The sequence below is a fragment of the Meles meles genome, chromosome 14 (genome assembly GCF_922984935.1).
Source record: "Meles meles chromosome 14, mMelMel3.1 paternal haplotype, whole genome shotgun sequence".
Lineage (NCBI taxonomy): Eukaryota > Metazoa > Chordata > Mammalia > Carnivora > Mustelidae > Meles > Meles meles.
This window is the reverse complement of record NC_060079.1, coordinates 29,141,847-29,162,466: the sequence shown is the minus strand read 5'-3', so window position 1 is coordinate 29,162,466 and position 20,620 is coordinate 29,141,847. Positions and strand designations below refer to the sequence as shown.

Sequence of the window (20,620 nt, the reverse complement as noted above, 5' to 3'; positions counted from 1 at the left end):
AGGGAGGATGAACGAGGGTGAACAGAGCGGCCAGGGACCCGAAGGGGGGACCCCTTCAGTCCTTCGCCATTCACTTTCCCCTCTAGTCTCACACCCCCCTTTATATTCCGCTTCACGTGGGGTGCGGGGCAGGAGGGAGGGGGAGACAAGGCAAGGGAGAGACAAGGGGAAGGGGTGGGAAAACCGAGAAATGCCCACCTTCTCCGGACAACTCAGAAGCCACCTCAACCCCTCCTCCCGCCGCGGCGGCGGCGGCCGCTGCAAAGCCCTCCCGGTCGCTCTGCACGAAGGCAGCGCGGAGCGAGTGTCGCCTTCCCCTCGCCACCCCCAGCGCCGCCGCCGCCGGCGAGCCCCGAGCTCAGTGTCGCTCAAACCTCCCCTCCCGGCCCCGCTGTCCCCGCTTGGCCCTCCCCCCACACCCCTCGGACCCTTTCAAACCCCCTGGGCTCGCGGCGGCTGTTCCGTGAGCAAACGCTGGCCGCGGCTGGGGCCGGGGCGGCGAGGCTCGGAGCGGGGCGGCGGCGGCGGGGCGCCCGGTACGGTGAGCCCAGCAACGAGGCGCGGGCGGGCGCGCAGAGACGCCGGGTCCTCGCGGAGCACGGCCGGGGCGCGGCGGCGGCAGTGGCAGCGGGAGCCCAGGGACCGCTCCATCACTGGCAGCCATGGAGCCCGAGCATTTTCCTCCCTCAGGGCAGGCGCCTCGGCTCGGCACACGTCCTCGGGGAGGAAGGGGCCGGCGCCCGAGCCTCCCCGGAGGGCGGCGGGATGTGCGCTAGCGCAGAGGGGTGCGAGCCGCTCCTGTCCTCTTCCTCCGCAGCCGGCTCGTCCTCACCCTGTGCTCCCGCGGCCCGGGCGGGAGGGGGCCGCAGGCAGCGGCGGCTCCTTCTCGGCGGCGTTGGTGGCCAGACGGGCTGGTGCAAGCGACTGCAGCCGACGCCGTTCAAAGGAACGAGAGGTGGGGTTGGTCGGTGTCGGCAAACGGGGCGGGTGAGTGGGTGGGTGCCGAGGGAGGGCGGCGGGCGGAGAGGGGGCTGTGATGGTTGTTACTAGCGCTCTTCTCCAGCTCCACCGTATCCCCCGGTCTCTCGCGGCATCGGGAGAGGAGGGACCAGCGCCCGGGCGCAGGAGGAGGAGGGGCGACCGCCGGCGAAAGGAGGCGGTGGCGGTGGCGGGGGGGGGAGGGGGCAAGCAAAGGAGAAGGAGGGAAGATGGCGTCTGCGCATGCGCTCCGGCGCCGCAGACATAAAGCCGGGTCCCGCGGAGAAGGAGGTGGCCGGGCTTCGGGCCTTGCCGAGCGCTGGGTGTCCCGACGGAAATTGCCGAAGGCTCGCGGAGGCGCCGACGCTGGGGATAGTGGGGGTGGGGAATTTCGGCCGGGGGAGCGAATCCGGGTCTGAGTTTCGGCCCGAGTGGGGGTGGGGCAGGTGCGGGGCGCGCGCAGGTTAGGTGTGTCCGCTCTGTTCTCACACTCGGCCGGTGCGCGCGCGCGGGCACGCCGCAGGGGTGGGGGCGCTGTGGGGAGGGGCCCGCGGAGGCTGCCGGAGCCCCGGGTTTCGGGTGTACGCGCCCTGGGTGGTGTCCCCCCCGCCTGCGGAATGGGTAATGAGGCTTTTCTCCGCAGCAACAGCATCACGAGTTTCAGTTCCCAGGAGCCCGCCGCAGCTGCCGCCACCGCCAGGACACGACATGAGTCAGGCTTTCTTCCTTGGCGCGTGGCGGAGCCCTCCTCCCCTTCGCCGCACCTGGGCTCGCCCCCGGCCCGCGTCGCCCGCGCCCCCTAGGCGGAGGCCCCTTCGCCGGGAGCTGCGCGGTCTTCGCGAGGCCAGAGTGTCTTCAAGATAGGTGCTGCCTTTTGTGCCTTGCAGTTGTGGCTGCCATGCGGTCCCCTCGCCCTTCGACGGGCAGGGGTGAGCTAGCCAGGCAGCTGTTGCAGCTGTTTGCTATTAATTGCTTAAGTTCCTCCGGGGTAGGCTCTTTAGAGAGGGCGTGCTTGCACACCATCCCTACCTGGAGCGAAGAAGGAGCCTAGCCCTGTAAACTAATTGACCTCAACAGGTGGAGCTTATCTCCAGCGGAGATGTCTTTTCGTTTAATTGTCCAGGCTATAGCCTCCACAGATTTGACTGAAAAGACACATCTTGGTGGCAACACGGGTGCAGTGACAAATGAAGACCACCTCTTGGAGTTAGAAAAGAAAAAGAGCCATCTGCAATTCCAGTTTAAAGAAAAAAGAAAAAAAATCTGCATGGTCTGAGCATAGTTCTACAGAAGCAGTGTTAGGTTTGGAGGCAGTTTACTAGAAGTTGCTTCCCTAGCATTACCCGGCAAAACATTCTAGCTCTGAGCTAGAATGTACTACGAAGCGAGAATGTGCTTCTCGCCCAGGAATTAAACAACAAACTATAATGGAAAATCCTAGAGAGAATTTTTTATTTTTTTTTAACTTAGGTTGTTGGGGGACTAAACTTTTATGGTTAGACATCTAATTTAGGAAATCTCACAAATTTACAGATCTATAATCCTATTTCAGGAGCTTGTTTAAGCATAAAGAGCTGTAGTCTCTTGCATAGTTTGATAGACATCTAGTTGTCAATTCAGTGCATTACCCTTAAGTTTCTCTAAACGATTGTCTTCGTTCCCTCCCTCGGCGTGTCACTGTTCTATTACTGAATAGGCATGCACCCTTCATATCCCGTGTGTATCCTGTATCAAAATTATGATACATTGTTGCTTTTTCTGTGGTCTTTCCCACTGAAAGGAGGGACTACCTTTTTTACTTTAAATTGCTTAATGTGGAGCTCTGTGCTAGGTACAAAGTAGGTGCACACAATATTGAAAATGGTGTGATAATAAAAATGAACTACATTTGAAAAGATCGTATTTGTGTTACGATATTCATGAACATGTAAATGACTGTATTTTTACATACCATGCCATTGGTATATTTTACAATAATAATTTTTTTTAATACCCAACAGTTCTTGTTGCAGGTGAAAAGGGGAATTAATGGTGGCCATCCATTGTTGAAATGCAAATCCGACCTGCTATTTCAATAGTTTGTGAATGGAAATTAGAAACTATCCTAGCCAATTGAACCTGCAATGGAATGTAGATAGACAAAATGTGTTCCTTTGGACTATTGTGAAAGAAAATGCTCTTGATCTCTCAATGTTGCATTAGGTCCAAGTTTAAAATTACCCCAAACAAGAACAGCTCAACACCCCCTTGGACCCTAAATACCTTCTGTGATTGTGCTGATATGCTTAGAAGCAGAAGAAACATAATAAAGTCTTACCTGAAGTTGACAGAATGAGTTGAGATAGCCCTATAAAAGCAGATACTCATTCCTTTTTATTTATTTATTTATTTATTAGATTTTATTTGACAGAGATCACCAGTAGGCAGAGAGAGTGGGGGGAAGCAGGCTCCCTACTAGGGAGAGAGCCCGATGCAGGGCTCCATTCCAGGACCCTGAGATCAGGACCCATTTAACCCACTGAGCCACCCAGGCGCCCCAAAAGCAGATACTTGTTCTGACCAGTAGTAAAGGATATTGTTTGGGGCTGTTTTGATTTGGGGGAGGGGAGACGCAGGCCATGGCCTTTTCAAATGCATTTCATTTTTGTCTGCTAAATCACTTTCAAATTCCCGTTTAGGCTGAATCAAGCCCCACTAGGCTATAAGGAACAAACTCTGCAATTAAGAAAACCTGAGTTTCAAAAACCTCTCTATATCTCTCAGTTGCCAGCATTTCTGGGACCAGGAATACCTGAATACAAGCACATTTAAACAAGCAAAAATTCATTCAAAATTCAATGAGTATAGTTTAGCTTATAATTGGTTTTGCAGCATTTGTTAAGTTTTCAATACAAGTATGTTTCTGGTCAGTGAAACAATTTTATATCCTCAAGGGAGATATGCTTATAAAATAAAAGTTTGAATTCAGAAATTTTAATTTATGGTTCAGAGAACACACTGACACGCATTAGCTCATTTGAAGGAGAAAACATTATCATTCTCGGTTTTTTTTTAAGATTTTATTTATTTATTTGACAGATCACAAGTAGGCAGAGAGGCAGGCAGAGAGAGAGGAGGAAGCAGGCTCCCTGATGTAGGGACTTGATCCCAGGACCCCTGGATTGTGACCTGGGCTGAAGGCAGAGGCTTTAACCCACTGAGCCACCCAGGCGCCCTATCATTCTTGTTTTAAAAAGTGATCACAGAGAGATTAAATACGTTGTCCAAAGTTTATACCTATATCTGGGTAATTGGGTCCTCTTAATTTCAGATTCTGTGCCTCTGTGTTGAGAGATTTTTTTCCTAAAAATGCAGCCTGAATTCTAGGAACTAGCATTTTCCAAAACTCTCTTGGAAATTAATGAGTGTTTTCTTAATGCTTTTGAATGCCAGGAAAGATATGCCGCACACACACTAATTACATACAGCTTTTCTTCTACATGAAGACGATAAAAGACCTTTTCCCTGTTTGACCATATATAAATGTTACAGGTACCTCTATAGCCAGTCTTTTCTGACTTATGAATGTTTAATTTGGAGAATTTTCTCACAACTTAAAAAAATCATTTCTAACTTTGCTACAGAACCGGGAAGTGACATTGCAAAAAGAAATAATTTGTTAATTTAGGTTTTTTTTAAGTCTAAAATCAAATAGTACTCCAAATTTCCCCAGATGAGAGCTAATATTTGTTTAATGCCTCCTCTATACCACACATTGTTCTACATGCTTTAAGTGTTTTATCTCAATTCTCACAACTGTATAAAGTAGGGGCTATAATTATCCCATTTTACAAATGAGTAAAGTGAGGTGCCCAGAGATTGAGTTCTCACAACTTGGCAAGTGGTAGGGCTGAGATGCAAATCAAGCTGTACTGTAACCACCCCTCACAGCTGCCTCCAGACATATTGTTAAATCAGGCTCCTGCTAATTCCAGCTCCCAAGTTAAATTTCTACAGAATTCTCATGTTTTGATTTTTCTAACAAGGTATCTCCAAAGAATCTGGGAGCACCATTTTCTCCCGATGTAGAGACATTCTAAGAAAGAGTATACATTTTACAGACTCTACTGTGGCCATGCGGAAATTAAATGAACAGAACAAGGATTTGATAAGTTGGATGATTTTCACTGATCAAAAGTAGATGTCGAATGCTTGAAAAAAGGCATTAATCACCCATAATTGAAGAATGCTGTCTATACAGGACAAGATAAATGTTTTCCCATTTTAACAATTAGTGTTTATTGAACATGAGCCCCTGCAGAATAGAGATAATAGTAACCTAGCCTTTGCAATATGTTTTAAGGAACAATTTGTATTTGTACATCTTCTTGAATACTTAAAGTTATAGAAATAAATACATTTATGATTTTTGTTTGTATCAAATATCTAATAAGTCCTCTGTCCTTCTACTATGCATGAACCAAAACCAGGTGAAGAAGTACAACAAATCACAGCAGCCAGTGTTTCTTTGTATTTAAAGATTAGGTTCGGAACAGTTAGGTGTATCTCAAGTCTCAAAGCTCAGGGGAAAAGGAATGGCTGTTGAAGTCATTCCAAAGTATGAAATTTTCCTTTGGTCATTCATTTTCTCCCTCTGCTCTGACTTTATCTTTTAGAAGAAAATTGAGAAAGTAGTTTTTAGTTAACAAACTTAAATTGACATCTCCAGTTAATTTTATTGTAGAAAAACAGGAAATCATTATTAGTCTTAAAGGCCAAAATCATTTCATGTTTTAATACCTTTAAGAAACGAAGAAAAGTCTTAAAGGCACACAAGATAATTGGAATCAGAAGCATAAGATAAAATCCCTTAATGTTATGACCACATAATGTTACAGGCAATAGTACTACTTCTGCATAGAAGACATTTACAAACTCTTTCTATAGGAATGATAAAATTGGAATGATTTAAAGAGAAGAGGTTAGAATTTCAAAGAAAAGTATGAGATGAAACTTAGGAGGAAAAAGCCCAACATGGTTGGTTTGTTTTATTACATGTTCTACACACTTGTCAAACTCAAGAAAATTAAGTATATATGTGACACAGCCTAACTGAGGTAAATATAAAATTAATTGCAAAGATGCCAACTAAGCTTTCCATCAAAAAATGGAAGAGAAGGTCCAGGTGCTATTTTGCTCTAGTTATTAATAGATAGGAATGGGATCACATGATAATGCCAACTCAGTGGTATATCTTTGATGCTTAAAAGAGTATCTGAACATACTCCTCATTCAAGTCATAACCAGGATCACAAAAATGTTGTTAAATTATACCCCTATCAATTCATATTTGAATAAAATGCGATAATAGTCTGTACTAATCCAACATTGATCCAAAATTATATGATAAAAACAAGAGTTTAGAAAGGAGTAGTTCCAATAAAAAGCATCTTGAGAAAGAGCTAAATTTTCTTTATTCTGCCAGGCATATGATAGGCACTCAACAAAGACTCATAAAGAATTTCTTAAATCACGCATTATGTAATAATGTCAACATAATTTATCACATAAACTTTATTACTAGATTGTTCACAAGATATCGCTGAAGAACATTAAGTTCAGAAATTATGGCATTAGGAAACGAGCTCATTATCAAAATTTTGGTCAAGGGCATTCAATGGTATTAAATTTCCTTCTCTGTTCTTTACTTGATCTCTGTAAAATTCTCCTTGTCCAACCTAAGCCGGTAACAACTTGCTGACTACTCTTTTTCATGGAACATCATGCCCAAAGCTGCTTTTTTTTTTCTTTTTTTTTTTTTTTTTTTTTTTTGTGGTAAACAGTAAAGTCCAGTGAAAACAGTAAGAAGATATGAGCTGAATCTCTATCTCCTTTTCTGATAGCTTCGCATTTGTTTAAGGACAGGGCATCATGTTAAATACCGATGAGACCTGGAATCTTAAGCCTTTGTGGATTCTGGAAATGTACTCTTTCCATCCTAGTTTAAGGATATGAAGGATTCATGGGCTTCTTCCAGGCAGATGAGCTCCAGAGCTATTTTCTAAGAATTTACTTGGCGTGGCTAGTCACAGACCTCCTACAAAGCCTACAATGAATAGAGTGATTTCAGATAAAACGATCCATTGTTTAAAGCTTGACTTAGTTAATAAGTCTAAAAAATTTACTTTCTATTAGTCAAAACTTCTGTTTTGAAGTGTTAATATCAAATGAGGGTTTGTTATTATTTTTTCATTTCTATATCTTTCTTTTATTCATGATTGTGGAGGGTAATAGGACATGCCACCACATGCTGCTTTGATATATTGATATTTTGAGCTGAACTGTAGGCACTTAAAAAGCAAATGCAGGACTTTCTCTGAACTTCCTTTATCTACCTGAAGACATATTCTCCAAAGGGAACCCAGATGTCATACATGCCCCCCCCCCCCAGAGTTTCCTCAACCAAAGAACGCTGACTCTTGTCATGAGGAAGAAACTTCAAGTTGACACCACGCTCAAACTTTGTCACAGACTATCATACCTTACATCTATTCTTCTAATGGCCCATTCATCTTTCCTAAAACTCACCCATGCTCCCTAAGAGGTCTATACCTCCCCTACCCTTTTCCTATTAAGGTAGCATGTAATCCTGAATTCTAAAGACACCTCGGAGAGTTACTCATTTTTCCTGAGTGTATCCTGTGTATACATGAAGTATACATGGTAATAAACTTCTGTTTGTTTTCCTCTTGTTAATCTGCCTTTTATTACAAGGGTCTCAACGAAGAATTCTGAGGGTAGAGAGAGAATTCTTTTTCTTCCCCTACAATTGTCAGAATAATAAACACTGCCTTCTCTTATAAAATTAAGGTTAGCATGAAGGAACCACTTTGCTGATCATTATGGATATATTTTTAAGTACATAATATTTACTTAGCACAGTATACAAGTGGTTAGTCAATTCTTTTTTAATGGTAATGATTCTGTACCTGAAAAATATTCCTAGCAAATACATGGTAGCTGCCTGAAAATAGGACTTCTTTTTGCTGTACCTTTTTGTAGAAGAACAGGAAGATTCTGAGCCCAGAGCGTTTCAGATCCTCAGAGGAGGCAAATCGCCATTTCCACCCAGCTCTGCATCATTAAAATGTCCAAAGAAAATTGTCTTTGGCACTGTTTCCAATGACTCGGTTCTAATAAGACATTAACTTAGCATTCATCTTATTACTAGTTGTACCAGATGAGTCACTCATTTAAGACTCAGGCCTTCACATATTTTCTAATGCCTTTGATCTATAAGACGACATTTTTTTGAATGCTGCATAGATTTTACAGTGAAGTCATTTGCCATCCTCCCTCTTGCCTTCCCATTCACCTCTCCACCTTCCTCCTGCCCCAGTCTCAATCCCCTCACCATACCTCCGAAATTGAGCTTCACGCTGATGGCACCCCAAAATAGTATAATACTTCATTTTCTTCTTTGTGATAATTGTGCAGCAGTAGCCACCTAATATAGCACCACTTGCTTTTCTGTCCATCCTAAGGACATGATGAGTTGTATTTCGTGAATAATACTCCTGCAAAAACAGACAACAAAAACAAATAAAAGCGTATTGACTAATTAAAAGAAAGAACATTCAACATTTCACAAATGCGTACTAACCACCAGGCTGATCTCATCTGATTGCAGATTTTTTTTCACTTCATTATGTTACAATATGGTTTTTCTCCTCTGAAAAGTACTTAAAGTAGAATTAACTAAAAGCATATAATTTGTTACTGCAATATTGGTAAGAACTAGAAGATAGGAAATGAGGGTTTGTTCTCCTTAGAAGAACTAAGGACAGGAAAGAGAAGACCGATTCAACTTCAGTGTAATTAATTGAATATCTACTGTGTGCTGTTTAGCAGATGAAATTGCCTATGCGGTGGTCTTTTATATATCCATGAAAGCACAAAAGGAGACACTACCCCTTACCCTTACCCCCAGCTTAAAGATATATTTGCCTAACCTTATCGTAAACAAAGGGCAAATGGAAAGGAGCTGGAGAACAATTTGGTTCGTTTCAACAAAGACATTCTTCCTCCAGGTTAAAAGTAACCAGAGACTTCCAAATCATTGCAAACACTTCCTCATCCCCCAACTACATAGGCACAATATGGATCTTTGGAAATTAGATAAGAATAATTTCAATGTGGGGCCCCTGACTGGCTCAGTTGGTAGAGCAAGGGACTCTTGATCTCAGGGTTGTGAATTTGAGCCCCATGTTGGGTGTAGAGACTACTTAAATAAATAAATCTTTTTTTAAAAAAAAAAAGAATAATTCTAAAGTAAAATAATAGCAGCATTGTAGTTTAGAAACTGTGGTGTCTCTTTGATACATACATCTGCCAGTAAATGAGCATCTGGTAATGTCCAGTACAGATGGAAAAAACTTCAATTATAGCTCCTTATTTTGATAATTCATTCTGAGTAAGTATGTAAGTATTGTTACTTGTCTTAATTTTTTGTTGCTGTGTTTTTGCTTTTGTCTTTTTTTTTTTAATGGCAGATATTTGGGGTTAGAGAAGCCTTTATGTTCTAGCAATATTACTAAGGTGACCAGGAAAATACACCAAATGTAACAGAAAGCAGGGCTAGTAACAACACACTAAAAAATTCTTTGAGACTGCTTGTTCCCTGATAAACACCATGATAGCAAACAGCCCTGCATAGAATAAAACTGAGTCCCTATGTATTTAACATTCACCAATTCTATTCCATGGCAGCCTATTATCCCTTCAGAGACAGATGGAATATTCCTAAGGAGAAAGACTAAAAAGTAGGTTTTATGTTTAAAAATAAGTAACAGTAATAAGTCATCAGCTCCACCTTTAAAGGATTAAAGCGAAGTTTTGTTTGTTTGTTTTTTTAAACCTAAGCTTGAACTCTGTTTTCAACAGGGAAACTAGGGAACATTTTAAAAGTTTAAAGTTGCTTGTTATGTTCAGGAAAGGCTCTCATTCCATTGACTTGGCGGTGGCTGTATTGGGCCAGAAGGGCCTGAAGTCTCTTGCACAGATTGAATTGCATTTTGATCAGTATTTTAGGTACAACCTCCACCTCGTTATTTGCATGTGAATTTCCCAAGGGCACTTTGCATTCCTAGGCCATCTTGAACCTCTCAATCAACACCAGTGGGGCCCCCCATCCCCAAGCTACATTGTGTGCAAAAGGATGTGAAATCATTAGAAATTTGGTCTAGACCAAAAGAAAAAAAATAGTTTAGGCAGCAAGTCCAAGGGAGAAAAATCAATTAAAGTATTATACTTTATCCACTATTTTGGAAGAATTCCACCATTGCTTTCTTCTAATAGCAAAGATAGTAAGAATTGGTTGCTTTTGTTTCAATGAGGTCTCTCTGCCCACAAACGTGGCAGACTTGTCTAAATTGTAGCTCATTTTTAATGTGGAACTGAAAAGTCTGCTTGTGCCTGCAAACCTTGTAACAGAACATTCTGGAATGATTATAATCGTATTTCAGTAAACTGTATTACACTTATACCACCAGCAGAAATGTGCAATAATTAGGTCATGAAAGAATAATAGATTCACTAGTAGAGCAAGTACTTAGTTAGGGGTACTGTGGTAATATCCAGAAAAGCTGCATAGGGATAGAATTTATTTTATTTTATTTTATTTCATTTTATTTTTTTAAGTAGGTTCCATGCCCAACATAGGGCCTGAACTCATGACCCTGAGATTAAGAGTCCTGTGTTCAACAGACTGAGCCAGTCAAGTGCCCCTAAACTTTGAATTATTACAGAACTCTCAAGTGTCTGTGGTAGACTGGAGAGCAGCTAGAAGTCTCTGGAAGATTAAGCAGATCCACTCTCTTACCAAATCCCTTTGCATTTAAAAGATCCATTTCTTGGGGCATCTGGCTGGCTCACTCAGTAGAGCAGGAGACTTTTGATCTTGGCGTCGTGAGATCGAGTCCCACATTAGGCACAGAGATTACTTAAATAAGTAAAATAAAGGATCCATCTCTATCTCTGACTTGGCTCCTTTATTTTTATTTATTTTGGGGGGAGGGCGAGGGAGGCAGGCACACCTTCAGGCAAAAAGGAACATATAGAACCTGGACTCCTGAACACCATTTTATATCATTACTGTCTTCTCCTGAGGCCTAAGCTAGTTTCCTAATGATAATGACCCTGATATACAGCTCAAGTGACATATACAGTCAGAATTATACTATGAAGAATCTGCCATCAGGGGCACCTGGGTGGCTCAGTGGGTTAAGCCTCTGCCTTCGGCTCAGGTCATGATCTCAGGGTCCTGGGATCGAGCCCCACGTCGGGCTCTCTGCTCAGCAGGGAGCCTGCTTTTCTTCCTCTCTCTCTCTGCCTGCCTCTCTGCCTACTTGTGATCTCTGTCTATCAAATGAATAAATAAAAATCTTTAAAAAGAATAAAAAAATTAAAAAAATTTTTAAAAAGAATCTGCCATCAAATGTACATTAGGGCCTTATTTCCTGTAACATTAGGGGTTTCTACTATTCAAACGATGTAATTCAAGTGAAAAATAGAAACCTATTGCTACAACATTGTCGATTATTCAGCAAGAATTTACTAAGAAGTACTATAGATTGCATATATCAAATATCCCGTATGTCTTAGACTGAGTTCCTCCAAAATGAGAGACAAGGCTTGCATGAAGTTAGGGGTTTTTTTTTGAAAAAAAAAAAAAATAGGGCCAGGATGCAGGAATATCAACTGAGAGGAGAGGGGGTCGAACTGGGAACAAGGAAAAACCAATACAAGGATGTGTTACTGAGTTGGCTATCACCAAGGAGCCTTAAGCATGCTTTCGAGGAGACAAAAAGGGTTAACATTGATCTACCAATTTTCATTCTCCATTGGTCAAGGATGGTTCTATGAACATCAAATCCATGGCCCATCGCCCAATTTTTATACATGCTCATGAGTACAGATCCAGTTCTAATGGTACTCCATCCCAGTGGGTCAGGGAGGGAACTATCCTATCACACTCACACAAAGCCATTCAAGGCTGGTATGGAATTAAGTTGTTGAGTAAGAGGTGGGTCCCAGAGGACTTAGCAGAGGCCTCCAATTAGTACAGTGTTTCAGAACTGATTGCTGTGATTGGAATTAGCATACAATTTTCTAATTCTGATCAAATATCTTTTTTTAATTGAAGTGTAGTTGACATATGATATTATATTAACTCTGGTGTGCCATATAGTGATTGAACAATTATATACAATACAAAATGCTCCTCACGATAAGTGTAGTTAACCTCTGTCATCATATAAAGTTATTACATCCCTATGCTGTTATTTGTTTTATAACTGGAATTTTGTACCTGTTAATCGGGCATATAACTCAAAAATGCCGAGTCTGTTTCTTTGTGTTTGTTTTGTTCTTTAGATTCCATGTATAAGTGAAATCATATGGCATTTGTCTTTCTCTGACTTATTTCACTTAGCAGAATACCCATGGTCCATCCATGTTGTAGTGAATGGCAAGATTTTGTTCTTTTTATGGCTGAGTAATGTTCCGTTGCATGAATATATAACATATCTTTTTACCTGTTCACCTATGGATGGACACTTAGGTTACCTCCATACCTTGGTTATTGTAAATAGTACTCCAATAAACATAGGAGTGCATATACACTTTTGAATGAGTGTTTTTGTTTTCTTCAGATAAATACTCAAAAGTGGAATTACTGGATCATATGGTATTTTTATTTTTATTTTGTTGAGGAACCTTCATACTGCTCTCCATAATGACTGCACCAATTCACAATTCCACCAACAATGCACAAGGGTTCCCTTTTGTCCATATCCTCACCAACACTTGTTATTTCTTATCTTTTTGATACTAACCATCCTGACTAGTGGCAGGTGATATTTCATTGTGCAAATATCTTTTAATGAATATATTATAGAATCATTTAGACTTACCAAAATAACCTCACTAACACTTCTGCAAACACAATGGAATCTCACTAATTTGATGCATTAACCATCATGATTCCTGGACTGAGAGTAAATTTGCATTGGTATTACCTATTTTTTTTTAAAAGGATATGCTTAGAAATTAAGCACATAAGCCTGACTCCAAAGAGCATTTTAAGATTTTTTTTTTTTTTTTTTTTGACAGAGAGAGATCACAAGTAGACAGAGAGGCAGACAGAGAGGCAGGCAGAGAGAGAGAGAGAGAGAAAGGGAAGCAGGCTCCCTGCTGAGCAGAGAACCCGATGTGGGACTCGATCCCAGGACCTGAGATCATGACCTGAGCCAAAGGCAGCGGCTTAACCCACTGAGCCACCCAGGCGCCCCTCCAAAGAGCATTTTAAAATATTTATCTTCATCATCACTTCTATACATATAATTATCTATTGGCAGTTACCTCTAAAACTAGTCATAGTAAACACTCAGTTATCAATTGCTGGAAGAATGAAAAATTTAAATTGTAGTTGCAAAGCAGCTTAATCCATTACTTAAGCAATGGGTCTTCTCTGAGCCACTACTAGTCTGATTCTAGTAATTGTGTGTATTTTTAATTTATAAAAGTATGTTTTAAAGAATTAGTAGATAAATCAGATGTTTCTTTACATCTAAATGCCTCTAGGAAGTTTTAGTTAATGACGTGTCTCCTGCAAAAAATAAGGGAAATCTAAGGATAGAAACACAAGATTCTACTGGCTAGTCACAAGTAATTCTAGTGAGCTTCCCATACCTTTGATGTCACTTCAAATTGAGATTGTGAGTTCTATCTGGCTAAAGTCTTAAACTAGTCTTTTTAAACAACTGAAATATTCATATACCATAAAATTCAGCTGTTTTAAGTATAGAATTCAATGAATTTTGGTATATTCACAAGGCTGTACAACCATTAATTACTGCTAGGACATTTCCATCACCCCAAGAAGAAATTTCATTCCCATTTACACTCATTCGTTATTCCCACTCCCAACCCTAGGCACCACTATTCTACTTTCTGTCTCTATATATTTGCCTTCTTTTGGACATTTTATATCTTCAGCATAATGCCTTTAAGGGTCATCCATGCTGTTAACCTGTATCTTTTACAACCAACAATATATGGTGGTTCTGTATGTTGTCTACCAATCATCTTATTTCAGTGTCAAGGTAAAATTTATGTTATGTACAATATTAAATTAAGCCATTTAAAGAATTAAAGAATCACATACATTAAGCCTAAATGGACATTCCTAATAAGAATCTTTTTTATACAACTTTTCTTACTTGCCACTTATAAAATAATAGGCTTAACATTTAAAATACTGCAAATAGAAAACTACATATTAGGATGTAAAGACAACTCTTTATTTAAATTTCTTAGCCTCTCTGTGAGGTTGAAAGCTTTTTCTTAAATATTTAAGTCATTAATTCATGTTCTGTGAATGAACTAATCTGTTTACTCTTTCTATGCAGGTTTGCCCACTCTTTCTATAAATGATGATGATGATGATGATGATGATGATGATGATGATGATGAACTCATTTCCCTTTTCCAGTTATATTGCTGGTAAATACTGTCCCCCATTTTGAAATTTGCCTTCTAGGGGTGCCTGGGCGGCTCAGTCAGTTAAGCCACTGCCTTTGGCTCAGGTCATGATCCCAGGGTCCTGGAATCGAGTACCGCATCGGGCTCCTTGCACGGCAGTGAGTCTGCTTCTCTCTCTGCCTCTACTTGCCACTCTGCCTGCTTGTGCTTGTGCTCTCTCTCTCTCTGACAAATAAATAAATAAATAAAATCTTTAAAAAAAAGAAATTTGCGGGGCGCCTGGGTGGCTCAGCGGGTTAAAGCCTCTGCCTTCAGCTCAGGTCATGATCCCAGGGTCCTGGGATCGAGCACCGCATCGGGCTCTCTGCTTAGCGGGGAGCCTGCTTCCTCCTCTCTCTCTCTCTGCCTACTTGTGATCTCTATCTGTCAAATAAATAAATCTTTAAAAAAAAAAAAAAGAAATTTGCCTTTTAGTTTTGTTTATTGTTTTTTTGTGGGGGTTTTTTTGGCATACAGAAGTGTTACCTTTTTAAGTAGTCAAATTTGTCTGTTTTTATCTTTATCATTTCTTCTATTATCTTTTTGCTTAGGAAGTGCTTCTGTGAAGAAAACTAAAGCAGGGTTAGGGGACATGGCACAGTAGGGTGTCAGTACACACAGGGTGGTCTGAATAGGCCTCACTGATAAGATGACATTTCAGCAGAGTCCTAAAGGAAGAGAAAGAAAAGCCACATAAGTTATAGAGAAACACATTTCAAGTGTTGAATTTTTTTTTTTAAAGATTGCATTTATTTATTTGACAGGCAGAGATCACAAGCAGGTAGAGAGGCAGGCAGAGAGAGAGGAGGAAGCAGGCTCCCTGCTCAGCAGAGAGCCTGATGCTGGGCTGGATCCGAGGACCCTGAGATCATGACCTGAGCCAAAGGCAGAGGCTTTAACCCACTGAGCCACCCAGGCGCCCCTCAAGTGTTGAATTTTAACAACATTTTTCTGCATCTATTGATCCTTTTACCGCTTAATACAGTGGATTAGAATGATAGATATTGGAATAAACCTACTTGCTCATGATGTGTTTTTGTTGTTGTTATTTGGGTTGGGGGGTTAAGATCTATTTTTATTTTTACTTTAATAAGAAACTAAAGATCAGGGTGCCTGGGTGGCTCAGTGGGTTAAAGCCTCTGCCTTTGGCTCAGGTCATGATCCCAGGGTCCTGGGATTGAGCCCTGCATTGGGATCTCTGCTCAGTGGGGAGCCTGCTTTCTCCTCTCTCTCTGCCTACTTGTGATCTCTGTCTGTCAAATAAATAAATAAAATCTTAAAAAAAAAAAGAAAGAAAAGAAAAAAGAAACTAAAGAACAGAAGAGTAATTTACCAAAGTTACATAGATAAGTGGTAGAAGTAGGATTGGAACCCAGGCCATTTCACTCCAGTGTCTAAGTATTATCTGCTGTGCCATAATCATTTTTCTTAATCCACTATGCCATAATCACATAATCTCATGCCAGTGAGATGGTAAAAACACATAACATTAAATTTGCCTTCTCAGCCATTTTTAAGGGTTCATATTTAAGGGTTCATTTTATGGTTCAGTAGTGTTAAGGATATTCACATTGTCGTGCAGCAGATCTTTAGAACATGTTCATCTTGCAAAACTGAAACTCTATACCCAGTAAACCCTAATTCTCTTCTTCCCAGCTCTTGGCAACCACCTTTCTATTCTCTATTTGATTTTGACTACTTTAGACATTTCAAATATGTTGAATCATACAGTATTCTTTTGTGACTGGCTTATTTTGCTTAGCATAACATCCTCAAGATTCATCAACGTTGTAGTGTGTGTGACAAGATTTCCCTCCTTTTTTTCATTTTAAGGCTGCATAATATTCCCTTACCAGTCTATTCTACATTTTCTTTATTCACTCATCTGTTGATCGGTATTGGAGTTGATTCCTCCTCTTGACTATTGTGAATAGTGCTACAGTGAACATGGGTGTGCAAATGTCTCTTTAATAAGATCTTTGAATTCTTTTGGACATATACCTAGAAGTGAGATAGCTCGATCATACAGTAATTGTATTTTTAATTTTTTTAAGAAATGTTTTCCATAATGTCTGTACCATTAATCACACTGTATTTGTAATACGGTATTGAGTATGATTTGTTAGTACTTAATTTAGAAATTTTGCACCTAAATTTATAAGTGAGCTTAGCCCATCAATTGCCATCAATTGCCAATTTCCATAAATTGCTTTGTCTGGATTCTTTCCAAAAATGAGGTTTGGTTTTGTTAATAATCTATATTTTTATTATTTTTCTATTTTCTTACTTTCCATTATTAATTTCATTATTTTCTTTTCCAACTTTGTTTTTTCCTAGCTTTTTGAGATGCACATGTAACTCAATTATTTTCAATCTTATATTTTAAATTCATTTAAATACATGTATTTCATTCTAATACTAATTACCATTACCGTCCTAATTACCATTCTAATTATAATTTCCACTGTGAATTCCTCTTGAACCCATGAGTTATTGAGAGAATATTTGATTTATTTTAGTTTGTGACCCTGAATTCCATTGTACAGATAAAGAAACTAAAGTCAAGAAAAATTAAATGTCTTGCTCAAAATTATATAGCTAATGCATGGGCTGAAATTAAGTCTCCTTATTACCACTCCATTTTACCTTTCTAATTCTAAATTCATATTCTTACCCTATCAGAAAGTTTCCTAAAATTAAACTAATATTGTCATTAATTTATATTATACTGAGAATCCAATTTTTACCAGCCTTATACATTTTAAAAGTAGTTATCTACACCTTTCTCTGAATATATTGGACATTGTCTCTTTGATTTTCTTATATAGCTAGGATTTATTAATTTCTAGCCATATCATTTGACAGAGTGCTTTAGCACATATTAGGTTCTCAATAAAAAATTTATTGAGGGAATTTTTGTTTAATGAATGTTTAAAAATATTATTAGTGCCACCTATGAGCTTTATTAAACATCAAATGACAAGTACTAAGATGAAGGAAACTCTCTAGCTTATCGTAGCACAAATTCAGGTGATTAATGATAAAGATGAAATGAACAAGAAACCAGAATCACTGTTGAAATGAGCTACAACTCCATGGTCAAAAAAAGTGGGGGTGGGAGGGACTGAAATATATGGAAAAATAAAAACAAAATATAAAGAACAACAACCAAGTTTCATTTAATATCCTATAAGAAGTAAGATTTTATTATCTCCACTGTATAAAGGGGGGAAGGGAATCCCAGACAGTCTGAGTCACTTGCCCTGGCGACACAGCTAGAAGTGACAATGCCTGGATTGGAAGGCAGCTTCTGTCTGAGCCCCAGCCCATTATCTTTGCAATAAGCCATAGTCTTCTCCAGGGCCCTGTCCTCCCAGCTCTCGCCCATCCCTGGGCTGTAACTGGGAAGAGGGAGATAGCTCAGAAACAAAGGAGGGAGGGACTGGTGGTATCAGAACAATCTCCAGTGAACACAAACTACTTTGCTAGAGGTCAAATACTGCCCCATTTTTTTCTTGTCCTTGAGAATAATCTTTGGCATGGATGGGGAGGAATTCGAAGTTCTGCTTTTAACATTCTGTCTACCTCTTTTTCTAACTTCTCACTAAAGCTCACAAAGGGAATCTAATGTCAGAACCTGCAATGCCACGTTAAGAATATTATTCTTACAATTAAGGAGCTCCTTTTCTCATGTTTCCTCTAGGCTTCTTTTAAAAATGTAGGCGTTTCCAGGACATCTGGGTGGCTCAGTCAGTTAAGCAGCTGACTTCATATGGGGTTATGATCCCAGGGTTGTGGGATTGAGTCCTGCATGGGGCTCCTTGCTCAGCAGGGAGCCTGCTTCTCCCTCTCTCTCTGCTTCTGCCTGCGCTCTGCCTGCTTATGCTCTCTCTAACAAATAATTTTTTAAAAAATCTTTAAAATGTAGGCATTTCCCTTGTATTATTTAATAAATTTTTAATTAATTAATGTTATCAATATAATTCGATGCTGCACAATAGCAATTGTTTTTTTGGTGTTTAAATATTATATATTATGCCTTTACTAACAAGCGTCTTTTCATTATTTTATACATTTATCAAAACAGCTTCATTCCTTATGTACTAGTTCCTAATCTCTTCCTTGAACACCCTCCTCCATAATGTTTAGGATCTGCAAATTGCTAATTAGAACAATCATTCCTCCATGTTCATCTTTTAGGTTGTTTCCTTTTTCCTCCTTCAGTATTGTGGTTTCTCCTTGATCTCTATAATCATTATTTTTTATATCATAGATGGTGTGTGGCAATTACAAAGAATGTTTTTTATAACATGGAGAAATGCTCACATACACAGTTAAAAAAAAAGTAAAGTAGATTCAAAATTGCATATATAGTGTGACCCCCAACTAAATGAACACTTCTATGTTTTATTTAGATAAAATTTTTAAATTTTATCTAACTTTTAAAACTTTTAAATTATACCAATATATGGACAGTGGTCACTCTGGGGGGTGAGATTATAAGCAATTTTTTAAAATCCTGTGTACTTTTCATGTTTTCTACAATGGGTATGTATTATTTTGCCAGACCTGGGTCAGAGCCCAAAGCCGGAACCGAAGCCAAAGGGACACTCTTGCTGAGGATCCATGCTGTTGCCAAGGGCTGTCCATCCATAGGAAGACTTCCCGTGACAGCCCTGTCCTGAGGCAGCTGGTTCTGGTGGGCAGCTGGTAGGTATGTGTAGTATGCATGGGGGTGGGAGCGTGTGGCAGGAAGGAGAAATCCAAGGGAGAGGTCTGACAGTCTGATTTCTCTGGGGAGAGACCAGAGCTCTCTTAGTCTGTGGTTAAAAGCAAAACTCACTTGGACTAGAATGGAAATAAAGTCTGGATCCAGACAAAAGTGAGTATCTAGTATCTATATTGTATAATTCACTCTCCAGCTGGGGGTTCATTTCCCTGAACTAAGATATTTGAGCAAGTAGTCTTTTAATTCAGATTAATAGTGTAATATTTAGTATATTTTCCAGCATCCCTTTGTCTCCATTTTCTCAAATCAGAAAGGGCCTAATAATAATATTCTCCTCCTATCTCATTAAACTGTCATGAAGATGTAGAAATAAATACCTCCTATTTACTTTGCCACTTAGAATGCAGCTCTTTACCACAAATTATGTTGCCTTTCTAGGTTAGCAAGCTGTGGTGGGGGAAGGGTGCCCAGCCTTTTCTTTCCCTTTTAACTCTCTAGACTTCATTCCATTATTCTTCTTTCTGGGAAATGAGACAGAAGAACTGAAGTCCTGTCATCTTAAAAGGTTTGCTTAATGACCATCCCATGTGCATACACAGTCTCAGCCGAGAAGCATGACAGCTGCAACGATCTAGGCCCACAAGACGGACTTCATTTATCAAATATTAAAGAGTCATTTCATAGAATGGCTTTTCCAGTCGCTTTTCAATAGAACTGAAGCCCGAGCAATTATAAGAAAAGCAAAGAAGCCTGAGGTGTTTTACCGAAGGGGTCAGTCTTATAACCATTTGGGAGACCTGACATAATAACCTATGTGATTTTTTCTTTCCCCAAGCTGAATTTTCACACAGAGCAAAAAAATACACCATTTCCCATGGCAAATAAACATAAAAAGAAGATATTTTCAGGGGGCTATTTTCTAAGAGTTAATATCCAGAGCTCAGGTCTCTTCTATGGACCATATTCCTTCATTTCCTGCCTCAGGCTTCCCATGAGTTGTTAGGTAAATAGACTGAACAACGCCTAATATTGAGATGATAGAGTTCTGATAATATATCATTTTTACGTGATCCCCTTTATCCTGTCTAAACTGACAGTTTCATTTGGTACAACATAGGACTCCACACAACAGTTGCCAGAATATAATATTAATGTAAGATACTTATAAGGTAGAGAGATTAGGACTGATAGTTAAGGTCTACACTATATACTCTGGGTCCTTTTCATTTGTACTCATGGCATCTGCTCTTTGCACATGGCTAACAACACCACGCCTGTCACGTGCATGGCCTGAGGAGAGAGCAATAGATCTGAGCTACTAAAGCGAGGTGGGACTGTGTTCTGACCATCAGG

General features: G+C 40.1%; 2 protein-coding genes and 1 long non-coding RNA gene across 3 annotated transcripts in view; 2 read left to right on the top strand and 1 right to left on the bottom strand.

Moving 5' to 3' along the window:
• Positions 1-555, bottom strand: part of TSC22D1 (TSC22 domain family member 1) — a 145,725-nt gene extending 145,170 nt beyond the window's left edge. The window contains exon 1 of the mRNA XM_045978380.1: positions 429-555. The gene's annotated coding sequence lies outside the window, so the exon portion shown is untranslated. The remainder of the gene's footprint in view (positions 1-428) is intronic.
• On the top strand, positions 8-2,837 carry LOC123956045 (translation initiation factor IF-2-like). The gene is made up of 3 exons (XM_046028312.1): positions 8-121; positions 217-955; positions 1,622-2,837. The coding sequence occupies exons 1-3, from the start codon at positions 8-10 to the stop codon at positions 1,840-1,842; spliced, it is 1,074 nt and encodes a 357-aa protein (XP_045884268.1). The 3' UTR covers positions 1,843-2,837.
• An 11,586-nt stretch (positions 2,838-14,423) lies between these two features.
• LOC123925198 lies at positions 14,424-19,249 on the top strand. Its single transcript, XR_006814930.1, has 2 exons — positions 14,424-14,520; positions 19,106-19,249. It is a non-coding gene; the product is annotated as an uncharacterized LOC123925198 (long non-coding RNA).
• Positions 19,250-20,620: the final 1,371 nt, after the last annotated feature.